Below are 20,553 nucleotides of genomic sequence, written 5' to 3' on the forward strand. Positions count from 1 at the left end.
GCAAGGTAAGGTCCTTATTAAGAATGGATTATTCTTAACAGGTGGTAGAGACCTCATTCATCTGTGTTCACCCCTGAGAAGGCAGTGTCCCTAGATTTTAAGTGGTACACAAAAAGAACCAAAAGCTTAGTACTAATGTATTTATTGTAATGTCCATTAAAAATATATATACGGACTTGCCTGGAGGTCTAGTGATTAGGACTTTGCCTTCCAATGCAGGGGGTACAGGTTCAATCCCTGGTCCGGGAGCTATGATCCCACATGTCTCACCATCAAAATACTAAAACATATTGTAGCAATATTGTAGCAAATTCAACAAAGACTTTAAAAATGGCCCACATCCAAAAAAATAAACATCTTTAAAAGAAAATTGGTGTAACAAGCTCATCAAACTCATCATTTCATGAATAACTTTAAGACAAGGCTAAAATAGGTTAACTTTTTAAAGGAAGCTAATTTTCAAGACTTAACGTAGTAGATAATTTTGTTATGGAACACAGATATGGGAAAAGTCAGAAATGTGGTTCATTATTTGAGCGATTCATGTTTGGCAAATATTGCCCAGAAAGGTGCTACTTGGCCAAATTCACATGGTTTTGTTTTTTTTTCTCTCCTTTCTTTTTGCCTTTCTTCAGTCTCTTTTTAATCTTAGCATCTCAGAATGAAGCTGCATAGAGAATAAATTGCTTCCAAGAAAAAAATAGTTGCAAACGGTTTTAATAATGGTTCTAGGAACTCTGAGAGAGTGTCAACAAAGACTTATTGCTTCTCTGGCCCGGAGCGGGAGAACTGCTTATCTTCTCTTCAGATCTGGCTGCAGGGCCCACCATGCCCTCCCCTCTCCGATCCTCGGTGTTTACATACACTGACATGCTCACTGTCCTGTTCATAACCATATCTACTGTTTCTCGTGGGCTGAGTGTATGCGGTATGCGTGTGCTTTGTAAATGGTTGCAAGATAAAGTACCACCTGTTATTTCTATTAAATCATGACACGATGATGGTGGCCATAATTCTCCGTTTTCTATTAAGTACCCTGCCCAAGTAAACTGTTTTCTGATCTCTCTTAGATGGAAATCCTGTATGAATGTGGAAGCCATTAGCAGAGTAATTGCTGTCTGTTACCATGACAACCAGCCGCTGCAGTCACCTGCCCGAAGTGCTACCAGACTGCACCGGCTCCGCTGCACCCGTGGTGAAGACCGTGGAGGACTGTGGCAGCCTGGTGAATGGGCAGCCGCAGTATGTCATGCAAGTTTCCGCTAAGGACGGGCAGCTGCTGTCAACAGTAGTGCGGACCCTCGCCACCCAGAGGTAGTACCACCATTAAAATCAATGAGTCTGTAATTGATCCCGAGCGCTTTCTGTCAGATGTGAAATGCTGAAGGCAATGTAATTAGCGCTCAGGTTTTTGTGTCAGGTGAGAGGAGGTACTGGGGAGGAAAAAAAACCAACTACACAAGTTCTGTTATTGCCGTTTCTATAGCAATGGGGCAAAAAGCTAAAACTCACCCTGTGGAGTTTTCTGCTTAAAGTCACACTCGCAGAGAGCCAGGCAGGGAAGGATCCCACAAGGCGCAGGGTCACTTGCTTAACATTTGTTATTTTGACCTTGTGACAGTTAATTACTTTCTTGTCGACTTCAGGTACTAACAAAGGTAGCCGCCTTTGTTAGGATAGAACCAAGGAGGCCTCCGGTTTCAGGTGACTGAGCCAAAGTGACTGGACACGTGGGTAAAACTTTTGAAGTGACGTTCTGGTGTGCAGGCTAGTCAGCACCCCGTGATGGGGGCCTGTTCAGCGCAGCTTCCTGGGGGTCTCCTCAGGCACATCCCCATTTGGGGATTCTTCTGCTGCCTCCTCCTTTGCCCTCCACATGCCCCCTCCACGATCCTTCATACACACTCTGCCCTGTGAAGTACTATCATTAACACCCGCAGCTTGTCTCCCCTGAGCGATGAACTGAGCCAGACTGAAGGCTTTGAGCAGCCCAGACATGGTTTATCCAGGCCAGCCCTTTGTCCCTGGAGGTCTCCCCTGGTGCTCTTGCTGCCCACTGGCATGTGGAGAGCCACAGGCTGCCTGGCCACTGAGTGCTCCTCGGTGTCTCCATTTATTTCAGAATGAGTAAGTGGGACCTGTCTTATGACTGTGAAATGTATTTCAATAGTAGACATGCCCTATGATTTCACTGCTGACACGTCTGACCCTGAAACTTCGGGTCAGTCACTCAGACCTCAACTGCTTACCTTGGTCTGAGCAATTCAGCCAACTCCTCCAGTGCAGATACAGGCTCATCAACCCCTACATGCAACAGGACCCCTGGTGAAACCACAGCACTCTCTGTACCACCCCGAACTCCCTGGCCCCACAAGTGGTGGCCGCCAGACATGGAGTCACCCGCCCACACATGTTATAAACATTATCCACGTGCCTTCTGCTGTCAGTCCGTTTGGCTTTCACAAAGCCAAGAAATGAAAAAAAAAAGGGTCAATACATATTTTTCTATCTCTGGGAAAACTTGTAACAATTGGTTAGGTCTCAGAATACAAGGAGGCAGTGAGTCTAAGTGCTCGGCTGTGAACTGAGACAGATAGTTATCTGTCAGCATGTGCCCCTGTCACCCTTGAGCCATCAAACACCTCATTTGATCAGGAAGTGTGGGCTGCAGAGCTGAAACACCTGAGACCTGGGATCCAGTTTGTGTGTGTGTGCGCACGCATGTGTGTCAGGCATTTTTACATGTTCTCCTACCATACAGTAGTGTAAACCAGAACTTTTACAATTTTATAAGCATTTGGTTCAATGTGAATGATGGAGGCCAGGAATAATGACAGAAAAAAGTCAACTCTTTAAACTTTCTTTTCCCACCCCTGAGCATGTGGGGCTCCTTTTGGCAAGTGGGAAGGAGCCTCCTTTCCTCTTTTAATCCCCTTTTAGCCTTCACTCAGTCCCAGGATCATCCCCAGAAAAGCCTTTGGGAAATAGCAGTGTTTTCGTGGCTGTTTCCACAAAGATGGAACCAGAGAGAGGGGGATTAGCATAAGCCTGGGTCACTGTCCGCTTTGGGGGACAGGAAGAAGTGGGGAAAGGTGAGTAAATAGGCCAGTCCTTGGGTTGGCACATACAGTGATGACATTTAAAAATCTAATACCCGATAAGGACCTCCAGCAATATAAGAAGACATTGATCAGAGGTGGATAGCCCTCCAGTATCCATTGAGAACTGAGGCCGTCTTACTTGGAGCTTTGACGTATGTGATGAGGGCCATGTCATTTGATTTTCCCTGACCTGAGTTTTTCTACAAGTGAAAATAGTGAGCATTAACTAGGCACTTACTACAGGCTGGTCCCTCATCTAAGCTTGTAGCCTGGATCACACTTTCTCATCCTCACAGTCACCATATGGGGAAGGTACCCTGCTTTGAGCCCATTTTAGAGATGAGGAAGCTAAAGTCCAGAGAGATGACATTAATTGCCCAAAGTGAGCCAGCTCATGTGCAGCAGAGCTGGGGTTTGAGCCCAAGTGGCACGACTCCAGAGCCTGCCTCACTAGCCACAACACCATGAGTCCTCACAGGGGTGATGTTTCCAAGTTAAAGGCCAAGCCCTGGACTGAGGCCACCTTGGTAGGACATACCTTTACCGGCTTTCAGCTGAGTGTCCTCAGCAGCCCGAAGTGCAACATAGGAAAGCTCCAGCTCTGTGCTCCGGCTCAGGCTGCTGTTCTGCATGGCGGCTTCAGGGTCGGCTGCCCATCTGTTTTCCTCCTCTCACTCTCCCACTAAAAAGAGAAAGACAAAGAACCTCTGGGTATTCAAAAGTGTCCCGGCCTAGTTCAAAAGACTCGGTTTGTCTAGAAACTATAATCGGTGCTGTTTGCAAACAATTTCTTACTAAAAAAGGATGATTTTTATTTTTCGATTGGTAGTTTGCCTGAACTACATCAACATCCAAGGCAGAAATAACACATTGCTCCTTTTCCCTCACTATGTCCCTGGGTCCGCCTACTCTGGTATTAGCCACCCCCTAGTTTGTTGTTTTGACAAAAGTAGATGCCCAAGGACCCCGGACCCCACTGCCGAATGCCAGTGTAGATCTCGGGTTTTAAAGCAGATGTATGTTCTGAGCAGCTGCTGTGGAGGAGGGTCCGAAGGCCCCAGAGCCGGAGGACCACGGCGTGGCGGTGGTTACCAGCCCGTGACCAGCAGGTGCCCCTCCTTCTCTTGCAGTCCCTTCAATGACCGGCCGATGTGCAGGATCTGCCACGAGGGCAGCAGTCAAGAGGACTTGCTCTCTCCGTGTGAATGTACAGGGACCTTGGGGACAATTCATCGGAGCTGCCTGGAACACTGGCTGTCGTCCTCAAACACCAGCTACTGTGAACTCTGCCACTTCAGGTTTGCAGTCGAGCGCAAACCCAGGCCGTTGGTGGAGGTCAGTAATTGGGGCACGTCTTGAAAACTTAGCTCTAATGAGCAAATGATGTCTGCTTTTATGCCCAGCTCACAGACCCTGTGCCGCTTCATTGAAGCATAGTAATAGCTGTGTGTGTGTGTGTGTGTGTGTGTCTGTGTGTCTGTGTGTGTGTGCGTGCCTGTGTGTATGTATGAGACAGGAGACACAGAGTCAGCGCTCAGGAGCCAATGGCAGAAAGGTGACCTCTATGAAGTGAAGATGAGAGAGTAGAAGAAATCAGTGTGAGGAGATAGGGGACGTTTTAGAGACTTGATCTCCATTTTTCCATTCCTGTGACACGGAGCAAACAGATCAAACACTGTTCTCTTTGCACACCATTGCTCACCTTGAAGCAACAGATAAATGGGCATTTGGGTTGCCTAGTCTGAGAAATCTTTGTAGAAAAGTATAACTGCGTGTGTGCTCAGTTGCTTCAGTTGTATCCAACTCTTTGTGACCCTATGGACTGTAACCCGCCAGGCTCCTTGTACATAGGATTCTCCAGGCAAGAATACTGGAGTGGGGTGTAGTATAACGCACAAAGACCTACATTTTGGGGTTTGACTAGTTCTACACCTTACGTAAGTGACTTCACCTCTTGGAGTTACTATGAGGGATAAATGAATTAATATTTATAAAACACTTATAATATTAGGTATATATGCAAGAGTTTGAATTAAAAAAATCTCTCCTAAGAAATTACACACAAGCTTTTTTCAGCTAATAACCTAGTGTTGATATCTCTTTTCTTAAAAGTGATGCTGTCAACCCAGCCATTAAAATGGCAGGACATTATCTTTCCTATTTTAGGAGCCACGTGATTCTTCTTTAGACCCGGGTCCAGTCTTGTATTTTTGTTGTTCAGTTGCTAAATTGTGTCTGGTTCTTTGCCACCCCATGGACTGCAGCGCGCCAGGCTTCCCTGTCCTCCCCTGTCTCCCGGAGTTTGCTCAGATTCATGTCTGTTGAGTCAGTGATGCTATCTATCTCATCCTCTGCTGCCTCCTTTTACCTTCAATCTTTCTCCACATCAGGGTCTTTTCCACTGAGTTACCTCTTCACATCAGGTGGCCAAGGTATTGGAGCTTCAGCTTCAGCATCAGTCATTCCAATGAATATTCAGGGTTGATTTCTTTTAGGATTGACTGGTTTGATCTTGTAGTCCAAGGGACTCTCAAGAGTCTTCTTCAGCACCACAATTCAAAAGCATCAATTCTTTGGTGCTCAGCCTTCTTTGTGGTCCAACTCTCACATCCATACATGACTACTGGACAAACTTTAGCTTTGATTATACAGACCTTTGTCAGCAAAGTGATATCTCTGCTTTTTAATATGCTGTCTAGGTTCGTCACAGTTTTCCTTCCAAGGAGCAAGTGTCTTTGTATTAACTGGAGAAACTGGAAAAAGTTATTAGGTTATTTTTGCCTTCTCTCCTCCTCTCCAGCTGCCAGTCAATCAAAAATTGCATATTGGCAACAATAAATATTCTAATACACTTGAACCAGAGCTAGCTGGAAGAGGCCAAGACATTGTGCCTATAATCCAGTTGGGCTGATAACCTTATTTCAGCTGACTCAGTGGAACTTTGACACTAAACTAAACCTAGAAATCAAGAAGCCCTTCTTGGAGGCTATTTAAAACAGCATGTTAGCATGCTGGCACTAAGGTTCTAGAGAGCTCTGCTTATACATTCTCTTGGTTCTGACCTTGAAAATCTAATCAGGACCTATAACTGGGGGCTGTTTTAGCTGTGACCTCCTTGCCAAACGGCACAAAATTTATTTGACTTGCCCCAATAAACGCAATACTCCTTTTTAAGATTCTAGATCAAGTGACCTCTTAATTTAGGTGTCTTGCTGCTTGACATCTACTTCCAGAAATTGATTTTTGTAGAGTGCCATGAGGATTTAGCTCACTACCACATTCTTTGGGATTTTCATTTCAGAACTTCTCTGCAGAGGAAGAAATATAATTAAATAATAAACAAAGGAGGCGAAGATTTTCAAGCCCAATGGCAAAAGTTAAAAAGAAGCCTATTTCTCCTTTCCAGAAACTTTGTGGAACCTCCCCAGCTTGATATTGCAGCTCTTTCTAGGGCAGCTGGCTTCCCAAAGAAAGAAAACCTTGCTTTGAAATGGGCTGTGTCCAGTGGTCTTTTTATTAAAGTGGTCTCTCCCCAGTAGAGAAGACTTTTTACTTGGCAAAAACCCCAGGATGTGTATGCATAATAGCTAACAAAGGCTGGGGTTGGGGGTGCATGCGTGTCAGATAACACACATGTGTCAGGTCATGCAGTGAACCCTTGCAGTCTCAGAGAGACACATGTACCCCCACACAGAGGTTTCCTCAGAGCCACGGGTGTCAGGCTGTAGATGGACTCCAGGATCTCTGGCACTGTCATTAAACAAGGAAACAAGGCCAAAGACCTTGAGAATGTGTGAGGTGCTCTGCAAGATTTAGGGCCTCGCCTACAAAAACTTCACCCAAACGGTCACTGGTGGTGAAATTTTCATTGCACAAATGGAATGTGACGTTTTTCAGAGTTAATGATGATTGAACAAGTTGAAAGTGAAAGGCAGGCCTTCTCAAGCTGGGGGAGGCTGGCCATTTGATCTTCCGATGGCGAGATGAACTTGCTGTTTGACCACAAGCAATAAAAAGAAGTTGTCTTTGGTTTCTCAGCTGGAGGACAAATGAGAACCAGGTGCAGGCAGATTTTTAAACAAATGACATTACTAATTGACTTTTCTCCTCTTACCAAAGGGCAGGTTTATTCACAGTGAGCATTGCTTCTCAATATGTTTACTTCAAGATGAAAATGAATCTTTTCAGCAAATCAGCAAAACCTGCCTATTTGGGTTTAAGCATTAGGAGTATTGTTACTTTATTTATCATTTTCCCTCTTTAATTGCTTTAATCATTATTTACCAGTTGGTTCTGCCTTCTCATTAAAGCAAGAAAATTCCATAACATTTCATTTCAAAATCAATGTGATAGTAACAACTCCCATTGCTAGAGGAAGTGGTTTAAAAACCCATTTATAAATTTTATTTGGCAGCATCCAGACATTACATCAGTCGGAATTGCCTGACTCCACAGACTCCCATTCTTTAGTAAACTTTCAGTCCTTCATCCACCGTAAGCCTTCATCTTCCTCAATCTCATTCTGAAGATCCTTCCTCTCCTCTTGTCTCTTACACTTTCTGCAGCCAGCAGCTAGATGTTCATTTTTAACAGATCAGGAAACCAAAGCCATCTTCTACACAGGCTGCTACATAAAGTCTTTCTTCCCTCTCCTTGCAAAGAATGAGTTTCTACTCAAAATGGCCAAGTCAATAGACAGATTATTAATAGCATCTCCAAACTGGGCATCACTTCTCCACTTTCCACTGACCATCTGGGTGACATACCTGTTGCTCTGAGCTGCAGTGTGGAGGGTGAACTGCAGATTCTCCATGATCTCTTTGGTCTCCAAAAGGCTCAAATTCTTGTGCAAAAAAAATACATTCTACACTTGAAATGAGCCTATTGTAAGATGAGTAAATTACATTGTGTTGGCCAAAATGTCCATTCCAGTTTTTCTATATGCTGTCACAGGAAAACCCAAATAAACTTTTTTGCCAACCCAGTGCTTCAGTAAGTTGCTGTGTGTATCTACTTACCTACCTACCTACATGGCGAGACTAATTCTTTTTTAGCCTTTTTAATTCATTTTCAGTTTTATACCCTAAATATTTTCTTGGTTCCAAATAAGCTAGTATAATGAGGTAGTTTCAACCCAAGAGAGATGGTTGGGGTTATTCAATTATGGGTGGATTTCCTCTACAGTCCAGCTAGTGTAAATCTCCTAAAAGATCTGTGTCTACTTGGGCAAAGTTTGAAAGGAAAGCATTTGAACTGTCCATAGCAAAAAGGAAAACAGATATAACCCACATACATTTCATACCTACCCAGGCAGCACTTCTCTCAGGAAGGCTACGTATTTTTGTTGATGATGGAAAATGTGTCCACTGGCAATTTGTCAGATGAATTAGCCCCAAGAATATTGACCTGGTAGAATGCAGTAAATAGACATCCACTAACCATAAAAGGATTCACGGAATGACTAGCCTGGGTGGTTTTATGGTCTCCTCTCTACTCATTTTCAGTTTTCCTCATTTCTGTCTCTAAGATGAACTCTAATACCATTCTTTTATAAGGGTGAAATACAGCAAACCAATAAAAATAGCACAATTTCTTCCCAAGACTGTGTGCCTTGACTTCCGCCTTTTGCCGTGATTGCATATCTGATTGAGCAGTTTGCCAAGGAAGTCCAGCTTACTATGTGCAGATAGCGTGCTTGCAACATCAGCTTCTAGGATGGGAATATCTGCCAATGGGCTTTCCTAAGACATATATCAGTAACACCTGCCCTTGCCCGGGAAACTCATGAAGTAATAGATCAGCTCAACAATGTCAAGATTAAAATGAAACAGCCAGGAAATGGTGGAAATCTGCAGGAAAGGCTTCCTAGGATCTGATCTGTCTCCAAACAGGAAAACATGGTGATTTTTCACAGAAGGAGTGATTAGGTTTCCGTATTCCTATTTCCCTTTACACAACCCCAGCTGATTGATAGGAATTGTATGAACAATTTAAAAGCTGTTCCCGGTGAGTCTGAGGTTGAGCTAAATTGAAACTGAGAGTGTTTTCACACATATCAGTTACTCAGAATAATGGAATATAAAGCTTGGGAGATGAGAATTAAAGACTTTTTTTTTCAAACTTTTCATTTATAATTTTTTAAGTCGCTGGAGGAAAATGGTTTTAAAGTGTGCCGAGGATCCAATGTCATCTTCAGCTATACAAAAGGGAGCAGAGTTGAACTGCTGTGAAGAAACGACTTTGTGCCTTGGCGCTTGGCTATTTAATAGATTTGAGACTTCACTGAAACCCTCCTACTATGTTCTGTCAGGCTTAGGAAAGGATGTTACTCACTTCATCGTAGTGGGTTTGGTTTCTTTTTTTTTTTTTTTTTTTTACTTTATTTTATATTGGAGTATAGTTGATCAACAATGTTGTGTTAGTTTCAGGAGCACAGCACAGTGATTCAATTATACATATGCATGTACCTATTTTTTCAAGTTCTTTTCCCATGTAGGTTATTACAGAGTATTGAGTAGAGTTCCCTGCGCTATACAGTAGGTCCTCATTGGTTATGTTTTAAAATATAGCAGTCTGTACATAAGTATTCTGCTAGGTTAAAACATGCTGGCATGCTGCGGTCCATGGGGTCGCAGAGTCAGACATGACCGAGCGACTGAACAACAACAAGGTTGAAATGTGAACTTTTGGTTTCAGAGTGTTCGTTTTCATCAGCAAACCCCTGTAGTCTTGGGATAATTAAGGAATGACACCAGAGAGGATAGAAACTGATGGAGGAAGCTTCCCAGGCATGAGGACCCCCTAACTTCCTCAAAGGAAGGTGGGCAACCTCCCCTCTTCATTCCAGCCGGTGAGCAAAGCACAGCCCAAGAGTAAGGTGGCTGGACCATCATCACAGTACGTGATAGGCTGTCACAAAGCCTCTGTTCATTAAACAGACAGATAAATAGAGAATATTCCTCCCAAGTGCAAACTATATATCATATCTGGAGCCTGTGGTTGTACATCAAAGAGAATGACCCTTTGCCCTTCGGTTCAAGACAGACATAGTTGGACAAGGGCTTGTATAATATAAAAGCAGCACCACTGCTTTGAGCCACACAACAAATGTGATGATTCTGACAAATTCTGCCTGCCTTCTAGTCATCAGTCCTCAGTCAGGTGGCAGGAGCCCTGTTCCACTGGCAACCAGTGAGGAGATAACGTGTGCTTCAGAGTTTGGCCAGGAGATGCTGACCAGAGTTAGAGGAGGGAGATGGAGTGGGGAGGGTCAGGCTGACTGGGAAGATCCAGGCCCAGCTGGCCTTTGTCAGGGATTTTGGAATTCAAGCTCTGGGGAATCAAAGTCTTCATTATGGTCTGCGGGGGAAAAGATGGTCTTGCCCATGTGGTACATGAAGGCACAGGTTTGCCATGGGCCTCCCTGGTGGCTCAGATGGTAAAGAATCTGCCTTCAATGCAGGAGACCCAGGTTTGATCCCTTGGAGAAGGCCATGGAAGTCCAGTCCAGTATTCTTGCCTGGAAAACTCCATGGACAGAGGAGCCTGGCGGGCTACAGTCCATGGCCTCACAAAGAGTCGGACACAGAGTGACTAACACTCAGTCACTCACATGAGGTCAAAACCCCAGTAAGGAGCAAGGAAGGTCTCAGGTACCGCTCTCAGGCCTTGCTCTCCTCCTGTGTTCTGGAGGGATAAGGAAAAGCCACACACAGTGTCTGAGCGGTGGGATGGGAAATGGATTTACCTGAATCCACCTGGAGCTCCCACTTCCCTCCCTCCTATCCACCAGGCATGGGGCCTTAGCTTCCCCAGGGCTGATCAGGCCCTTCCTCTGCAGCCCCGTCTCCTGGAGGCAGCTCTTCCACCAGCTCCAGGCCAGGTTGAAGCTCCCAAAGCCAAGAGCAAAGGAAAGATTACATAACAGAAAGGGGGCTTGGTGAGGGACTTTTTTGTCTGTTTTTCAAAGAACACAACAAAAGCCCCTCGCACTGAGTGACATCTGTGCTGGTCACTTTTCCTAGCAGGGCTTAACACCCTGGCTGTGGCTGCTGTTGTAGAACCATGAGACAGACAGCTGGCCACCCACTACTTCAGTGAGAACCTGAACAAATCATTCCTCCTCTGAATGCGTCAGTCTTCTTACCAGTGAAACAGAGCAGAACTAGCCAATGGGTGACCTCCTTCTTGCACAAAGGTGTGCTTTATTGAATAAACACTCTTTTTTAAAAATTGAATGCCTTCAGGTTGGACATGCATGCACTGTCTAGTTCCCGAGGGTCTTGCCTTCTGCTTACATCCACCCACTCCTCTTCACCCTCTGCAGCATGTGCCTGCTTTTTTACATTTGAGATTCCAAAATTGCATGGCGTCCCCTACCTTTAAAACCTAACACTAGACAGTGTATTAAAAAGCAGAGACATCACTTTACTGACAAAGGTCCATACAGTCAAAGCTCTGGTCTTTCCAGTAGTCATGTATCGATGTGAGAGTTGGACCATAAAGAAGGCTGAGCACCAGAGAATGATGCTTTCAAACTGTGGTGTGGAGAAAACTCTTGAGAGTCCCTTGGACTGAAAGGAGATCAAACCAGTCAATCCTAAAGGAAATCAACCCTGAGTACTCACTGGAAGGACTGATGCTGAAGCCGAAGCTCCAATACTCTGGCTACCTGATATGAAGAGCCGACTCATATCATAGGAAAAGATCCTGATGCTGGGAAAGATTGAGAGCGAAAGAAGAGAGTGGCAGGGGATGAGACGGTTGGATAGCATCACCAATTCAGTGGCCATGAACTTGGGCAAACTCCGGGAGATGGTAAGGAACAGGGAACTGTGGCCTGCTGCATCCACTGAATTGCAGAGTCAGACATGAGTTAGCAACTGAACAACAACCCCACCTTTAAAAGAATCTGCTAATGGTATGTGATTTCTTTCTACCAACAGCTTTCTCCCAAGGTAGTACAGACTGAACTTAATGATCTCCTCCTATTGTCCCCACATTATGAGCGAGCTGAAATAGCTGGTTCAAAATCACACAATTAATGAACCGGTAAGAGACAGAGTGCTAGCACAGACACTGGTGAGAAGTACCGTGCGCTGCAGCTGCCTTAGTGTTGGCCAAGCGCTTCCTTGCCTGCCTTGTCACCAGCCTCCCCATCCTTTGTCCAGTAGTTGAGATGACCTGCCTGATGACTGAAGTCTAGAGATGCTTAATCCTACAGTTGTTCAGATTTGGATTTTTCCCTTGATTCTGGTGGCTAATTTAGCAGTTGCTTCGTTACTTAAAGCTTAGTTACAAAGAAGCTGTTTTAAGGTATCTATTAAATTCACAGCTTGCTTCATTAAAAATCACTTTATATAAAAAGGCAAGCCAACTGAATGTTCACATGGCCATGCCAGATGGAAGGGAGCTAACTGCCTGGTGCCTGGGTGTTCAGCCCATCCACTGCTGGGAAAGGACTAATTTGGAGGGGAAATCCTGTTCCCTACACAAAAAGAATTACAGGACTGATTTTAGCATTTTAACTTGTATTGATACTTACAGTGACTTGGGTTGAAATACAAATTGGAAATCATGCTTTCGAAAGGACCTTTCTTAGACTTCCCTGGTGGCTCAGTGAATAAGAATCCACCTGCCAACGCAGGAGACACAGGTTCGGTCCCTAACCTGGGAAGGTCCCATTTGCCTCGGAACAGTTAAGCCCGTGTGCCACTGCTATTGAGCCAGCAAAGTGCAGCCACCGAGCCCACGTGCTCCAGCTGCTGAAGCCCATGCACCCTAGAGCCCACGCTTCGCAGCAAGAGAAGCCACCACAATGAGAAGCCCGAGCCCTGCAACAAAGAGTAGCCCCTGCTCACCACCACAAGAGAAAGCCTGTGCAAAGCAACAAACATCCAGGGCAGCCAAAAACAAATCAATTAAAATTTTTAAATATGAATTTAAAGAGAGGACCTTTCTCAGTCCTAGTAGCTGCCTTTGACCTCTCCCCATCTGAGGGTCCCTGGAATAGAGGCACAGAGATGCAAAACACTAGGAGTTGTTCCACACAACTTTGTGATTTTAATTATTCTGTGTTATAACACATAGAGAGGAGGGCAAAAAGAATATATAAACAAGTGTGTATCCACCACCTAGAACTAACGAATGTCACCGTTTTGTGAGCGACACATCTTTTAAAGAACAGCCTCTTGAAGGGGGAGGGAGAAAATGTCTGTAGTCATCACCAACTTGGGCTTCTTTGATGGCTTAAATGGTAAAGAATCTGCCTGCAATGTGGGAGACCCGGATTTGATCCCAGGGTCAGAAAGATCTCCTGGAGGAAGGCATGGCAATCCATTGCAGTATTCTTGCCTGGGGAATTCCATGGACAGAGGAGCCTGGTGGGCTACAGTCACGGGTCACAAAGAGTCGGACACAACCAAGCAACTAACGCACTTGTCACTAACTCATCCTCTGGTAGTATCAAAAACACAAGACTGAGCCAAGGTTCCCTGAAGCACATCTGGGCCAAGAACAAGTAAACAGAATACAGATAATCCTGAAAAATGCCAGCCCCTTTGCGCTCCCTCCAAATGTAAGAACAAATAATACAGTAGTGCTGGCCACCAAAGGGTCCACTTCTTTGAAAGGGAGACGGTTGTAAGCCATTATATGGGAGTCTGGGGGGCTGTGGGGGGTGGAGAGGAAAGTGTCCCCAGCTGGGCAGAGAGCTTTGTAAAGGCAAGTGTGATCAAGAAGCAGTGAAATGTCACTGCGTAACTACACCAAGTAATCATCTCTCCCCTAAGTCCTGCTGAAATAACAAGGCACAATTAGCCCACAGGAGTGGCCCTATGCAGGTGAAGGCACCAGGTTGAACTGAAGGGAGTCATAAATTGCATGAGCCCTGGTGCAAATTTCAGACACAGAGTTATCAGATATGCATAAAACTCCACACTGAGGGTATCTGCCTGCCCTCCTCTTGCCTTTTCAGTTTTAAGTGTCAACACCTGACACTTTTAACTCCAAAGAAAGAATACACATTTTGAAATACATAATGGTCTGAAATATTGTAAGCAGTACATGATTACGGTTAAATGCTGCCTAATGGACAATTATGTTCGAATGAGCCAAGTGGAGAAGTATCTTCCATTAGGCAGTAGGAGCCCAGTGGTCATTTATTCACTGAATAACACCCTTCTTTGCCCATTTATGCTAAGATCTCCATTTTCTAGCATAGGCACAGATCTTGACATGATATTCCAATCCAGTGGCATTCATTAGTTTCACTTTGAGTCCATCTGTTTTTATCCTTAAGATATTCACACCCCAGAGTTTTCTCTTCTTAAATTATTTAACCATTTCCTAGGCAAAGGAGAGAGATGTATGCTGTACATTTTACATAGCCATCTTATTTTAGTGTGTCTGGTATCCCTATAATAGAGATTATCCCATTTTATAGATAAAGAAGCTGAGATTCTGAGATGTAGTCACTCATCAGAGATCTTAAAGACTTTCGGCCACAGGGGAGTAAGCAGAGAAGGCAGAAGAAGAATTCCAGTTCCTCTGGCTCCAGAGTCCATGCATTCGCCACCATTCCTGGCTTCTTCCTTCATGGCTCCAGAGGTCTTTCCACTTGCTCACTGACATGTTAACACACAAGCACACAGAGAACTGAGGGCTTCTTTACCAATAGCCAGAGTTTCTAAGGGACTATATGTACTTTAGAAAGGGAAGCATGAAAACAGTGATGACTAAAGCCCTGATGTGCCTCTTGACATTGACCCCATCTATTAAATACAGAGCTCTTAGTGAGGAAGGAGAGAGAAACAGGCAGAGCAGAGAGGATTTTTAGGGCAGTGAACCTATTCTGTATCATACCACAGTTGTGGCTATGTGTCATTATACATTTGTCCAAACCCACCGAATATTCACCAAGAGTGATGTACATTTATGCTGTTCCCTGGAAGGACTGATGCTGAGGCTGAACCTCCAGTACTTTGGCCACCTCATGCGAAGAGTTGACTCATTGGAAAAGACCCTGATGCTGGGAGGGATTGGGGGCAGGAGGAGAAGGGGACGACAGAGGAAGAGATGGCTGGATGGCATCACTGACTCGATGCACATGAGTTTGAGTGAAGTCCAGGAGTTGGTGATGGACAGGGAGGCCTGGCGTGCTGGGATTCATGGGGTCGCAAAGAGTTGGACACGACTGAGCGACTGAACTGGACTGAACTGAACTGAAACTATGAACTTTAGGTAACAATGTAGGTATATCGATTGTAACAAACGTAGCACTCTTGAGGTGCAGATGTTGATAGTGGGGGAGGCAGGGGATATATGGGGACTCTGTACTGTGCACTCAATTTTGCTGTGACTATAAAACCACCTCTAAAAAATGAAGTGTACTAAAAACACAACAATGAGCTGTGCCAGACTGTGTGCTGGGCAAGTGGAATGGCATTTCTTCTCTGTGCTTCTGATACTCTGGGCTTGTTGGAAAACAAAGCCCAGAGGTACGCCACCCTATTAGAAGCCAGAGAAGTCATTCTTCATTTCCAAGGGACTTTATATGCCCTGTCTCTCTCCCTTTTCATCTAGTTCCTCTTTCTCTGCATTTGTCTTCATTTCCATGAATCATAACGTCACTCACTTCTTCCGAGGTCTCTACTAGGAGAGATGTTATTAGAAAGCTTGGTGAACCCAAAATGTTTAAGAGCCTTTTCCCTTCTTTCAGGAGCAGGTTGTGAAGGTTAATTGGTTATAATATGGTTGTACACACGTGTGAGGTGAATTTCTTTAGACACTGTCATCTACATAACTCAGATTGGTGAAACTGATTTTGCAACTCATGAAGGAAAACACTGGTCTTTCTCTTGAATTATTTATATAATTGCCTCTGTTCTTTGCTTCCGTTTCTTGACAGGTGCAGCAAATTTGGGGAAAGATAAGAAAAATCCTGTCAGGTCTTGTGGCTTTGTGTTCCTCCTCCGTTGTTCACTAAATGTATGTTCCTGTGCAGCACCTCAGAGCTGCCTGCCTTCATTCATAAAGAAAGAGGAACCCTGTGAGATTGCCTGGGATAAAATTGTTTTCTTTGCAGTCCATTATTACAAAGCTAGAGGGATAGGTTTATGCTGTGATGGATATATGAGAGCAAAGTTATATTTGTGTGTGTCTAACATGAAAGAGAAAGAAAAACACTTTAAAGCTTTTAGTTTAGAACACTGAAAAACAGGCTTAATTCTTAGCTATGCCCCTTATTAAAATGTGTAAAAGATCTGTTTGTAAAGACTGAGGTCAGATTAAAAGAAGAAAATGAAATATTTTCTAATCATTGTTTTATCATCACTTCATCTCCAGCAATGCTATTAGAGACAGAAAGTTGGCATAAATGGTGAAGTTCAGAATCTTTTAGGGCTCTGAGGAAAAATGGCTAATGTAGTATATGAAATGCTGCTGGCAGGTAGGAACTGCAGGAAAGTTGTAAAATAGAATTTATAGGCATTAAGGACTTACATCTGTGTAGAATCAATAAAAGTAGAAATCAGGAGATGAAGAGAAAATATTCACCATCCAAAAGAAATTTATGCAACCTCTCCTAACACTTTGCTTACTTCCAAAGGCTAGCTCTTTGCATTAATGCTGGTAGATGATGGGAGGAAAGGGATGAGAGATGAAAGTAATAAAATGGCTCTAATATTTTTCTAAACACTGGCTCATCTGCTTAAAAGCTATGACTTTAATGTTGAAACCCAGAAGTCATTCGTTCATCAAAATATATACACATTTTCAGCTGTTTGTAAGACGTACCTGACAGATAAATATATCTGAAGAATAACCCTATTCGATGAAGTTGTGGCAAGGTGGAAAGAAATACCTGCAAATCAGAATTCATGCAAGAGAAGGGATTCTTTAGGGAAATCTACAAGCCACTTCAGAATATTTTTACCAAGGGTGTTTTTCAGTCTCAGATTTTTAGAACACTTATTCAGATACAATTCATATACCATGTAGTTCCCAGAAATTTTAGAACATTTTCATCACCTGAAAAAGAAACATCACACACTTCAGCCTGAACTCTGCAGTCCTCATAGCCCTACCTTCATACCGCACCCCCCGCCAGCCCTAGGCAACCAAGAATCTATTTTGTGTCTCTGTGGATCCATCTGCCTGTTCTGGACATTTCCTATAAATGGAACCCTGCAGTTGAGACTGGCTTCCTTCAGGCAGCATAAGGTTTGTAAGGTCCAATGTCAGAATTTATAGAAAACATATCTTCAGCTTCCTTGCTATCATTTTTCACTCCTTCTGCACATTCTATTCACCTTAATATTCTGCCTCCTTTCCTACTTGCTGTCATTTACTGAGTCTTTGCCCTATGCCCCTGTTCTACCCTGTACCACTTTCCTGTTCAACTGTTTGTATACACAAACTCTTTTTTTTTTTTGGCTGTACTGGATCTTCACTGTGGCACACAAGTTCAGCACTTGCATTGTGCAGGCTTAACTGACCCACAGCATATGGGGTCCAACCTGCATCCCCTGCTTTGGAAGGTGGATTCTTAATCACTGGACTACCAGAAACATCCCCAACCTTCTCCATTTTCGAAAGGAAGAAAGTGGCACAGAGATGTGGATGGTTTACTCCCCTCTTAAAGTTTTACCTTTTCCCTATCACAGTTTATGTGATGAAACCCTGTTCACTTTTATTGAGAAGAAATAATTATGCATTGATTTTATGTTGCCTGAAATTTTGCCATCTTTGTCCAGTAAAATTCTTTTTTTTTTTTCCCTTAAGCCTTTTAATTTAGATGTTTTCATGAATCTGCTGCCCTACAACCACACAATTTATTTTTTAAATATCACAGTTTGTGCCCTAGGTTGGTTTTTGTCTTAAATCCAGGTCTAAGGAGATATGGATAATCCATATGGATTCTCAGAAGGTAATCAACATCCTACTGCCCATATTCTGAAATTTATCAAAGCTCAGAAAGCTGGACCAGACCAAAGAGTGTCTTGAGACAGTTTAGGAAAATGCTCTGGAACAGCACTGCTTCCCCTCAGTCACGTTTGAAAATTGGATCAAGGCTTGAATTCTCTCCCCTGAAATGCACAGACACCCAGTGTTCACATAAAGTCACAAAGGGGTCAGATTTTCTGAAGCCCTGCACCCAGGGTCAAACATCCTTGACCTACACAAACAGTAACGTTGGCTGCAAGGGAACATGTAGACTGTCCAAAAGTGTCTCTTGCACCCTTAAAAGGGAAACTTCTCATTGCTTCACTGCAAATTCCTTCTTCTGTGAGGAGGCCACATTATAATTCTGCAGATATCCACAACAGTGGATATGATTTGCTAGTGTTAAGGGGACAGCTGCTGATTCAGTTCTGCCCACATACAGCACTGGGCTGGTTATTAACTTGGGTTCTCCTGTGGTTCTCTTGGTTCTGCCACAAGGACACATGTCTCAGGGTCACTCAAGCTAGAAATGTCCCCTGGTTGGGGTCGAGCTTTCCCGCAGACAGCAGTTGTGTCCTTCCGGCTGGTCTCCTGCTTGGCCTTCTGTAAACGCCAGTCCCTGACGTCATGACCCCTGACATCCAGCCGTTGCCACAACTCCTTAAGAACGTCTTCCTTGAAAGCAACCCTGGGAGATTTGTAGCAAAATGGTCTACAAACACTGAACATAATCAAAACAACTCATGCCAAAAAAGGAAACTGGCCCCTCCCCTCATGTAACACCGTGCTGTATTTTTACTTGGTGGTCTGATATTCTGGGACCCATTCCCAATGAAGTATATCTGAAAAGTCCAACGTGTGTGTGCTCAGTCATGTGCGACTCTCTGCAACCCCATGGACTGTAGCCCACCAGGTTCCTCTTGTCCATGGTATTTTTCAGGCAAGAATACTGGAGTGGGTTGCCATGCGCTCCTCCAGGGGATCTTCCCTACCCAGGGATGAAACCCAAGTCTCCCACATGTCTCCTGCATTGGCAGGTGGGTTCTTTACCACTGCACCGCCTGGGAAGCCCCCTGAAGAATCCAAGGGAGCCAGAAAAACAGGTGACTGGGGTGGCCTGGAGAGAAAGAGGGAGACTTTTTCATTTGGATGTGAGGAGGCTAAGGAAGAGCATGTCTGAAATCTTACAAATCATGAAAAACTTAGATAACATGGGCATGGTATTCATAGCACAATCCGGATTGTGGGCTGGTGGGCTCCCTTTGAAATTTGAGGGCAAGAGTGCCGAACAAAAATAAAGAGGTTCCGCCAAATCCTGCAACTTGTAAACTTAAGCCATTGTCTTAAGTGGAGCCTTGAAGGATTCCAGATCCATTGGTTGCTAGGATGTGTCCAATGTCAGCAAGATCAGACAGGCCCTAAATATTTGGGGAACTTTTTGGCAGCAAAACATTGGACTGTAAGCACTGTGAATCTGAAGTTTCCTCTATTCTCACAGTCGTCCATCTAGCAGAGAGTTCCTCTTCTCAAAGTGTTCCCATCCTTGCTGACTTTGGGAATATATGGTCCTGGTGAGAATGTCTCTTCTGTCCTTTATTTTGCACATGGATCATATTTCATTGAAATTCCTCCACCACACTCTGCTTGGAAGAGTTTTCATACTCATATTCTTAATACATGAGGATTTTTCACTACCGGTTTTTCAATGTGGTCCCATTTTGAGGATCTGCTTGTAAATTTGATTTCTCCCTCTGTAGTCCTTTAAACATCCCTGATTCTCAAAATAGGTATTTATTATTCTTATACATGTTATTTATCATATTCTCATACTTTATCCAGTGTTCCACTGAGGGTTCTTACTTGGTACCCTGTCATGGTACCATTTACTCTGTGATCCAGTCTTTCTCTTGGAAGTAATTATTTAAAGCTCCAGAATCCTGGGCTCCAACCACAGGCCAGCAGAAGGGGTGTTAGATGCCAGCAACTTCACCAGCTGGAGGGCCAGGGGTCCCATAAGAGCTCCAGGAACTTGGAGCTTCTGTATGTATCCTGTTTGTAATAGATTACACAGTATAAAACCACTGTCTTCCAGAGTAATCATTTTTATTGTTGGCTCTATGCTTTTTATTAATTTCATCTGCAAATTTCTGGTTTCTTGCTCTTCCTGCTTTCTTGGTTGTTTATCTCATCTTATGTTTCTGGCTTTATATGGACCACATATGCCACATAATTCTGTAGCATCGTCTTGTATTTTGGATAAACAATCTGCATTTGGCTGTGATCACTTCTACACAGTGATATAAAATAGAGAAAAATGACTTCCCATTTTACTTATATCTGGAATTTCAAGTGAATATACAAAATTATTTTGCCATCTAATCCTGCTATGCTGCTAATCTTATCTTTGGAAAATTTCAAACCATTGGTGTGAGTGTGTGTAGCAGTTGTTCAAATAATGCTGAAGCCAAATTATAATGTTCCAGACACAAATATAGTATTTATGGAGCAT

The 20,553-nt window shown here is 43.8% G+C and overlaps 1 protein-coding gene and 1 long non-coding RNA gene across 3 annotated transcripts in view; one reads left to right on the forward strand and one right to left on the reverse strand.

Annotated features, from left to right (window-relative positions):
• The window catches only part of MARCHF3 (membrane associated ring-CH-type finger 3), a 158,006-nt gene that overhangs the window by 115,874 nt on the left and 21,579 nt on the right, over positions 1–20,553 (forward strand). The window contains exons 2-3 of the mRNA XM_086410538.1: positions 1,071–1,314; positions 4,232–4,436. Of these exons, the coding sequence (XP_086266664.1) occupies positions 1,127–1,314; positions 4,232–4,436 (393 nt within the window). The 5' untranslated portion in view covers positions 1,071–1,126. The remainder of the gene's footprint in view (positions 1–1,070; positions 1,315–4,231; positions 4,437–20,553) is intronic.
• LOC147368951 (uncharacterized) overlaps positions 1–20,553 on the reverse strand; it is a 43,386-nt gene that overhangs the window by 1,801 nt on the left and 21,032 nt on the right. For both annotated transcript variants that reach the window (XR_015166993.1, XR_015166992.1), the window contains one exon: positions 3,640–3,783. This is a non-coding gene — a long non-coding RNA (uncharacterized LOC147368951). The remainder of the gene's footprint in view (positions 1–3,639; positions 3,784–20,553) is intronic.

This window comes from Bos grunniens, chromosome 7, assembly GCF_055505025.1.
Source record: "Bos grunniens cultivar Pamir isolate PY7600 chromosome 7, Bosgru_T2T1.0, whole genome shotgun sequence".
Classification (NCBI taxonomy): Eukaryota; Metazoa; Chordata; class Mammalia; order Artiodactyla; family Bovidae; genus Bos; species Bos grunniens.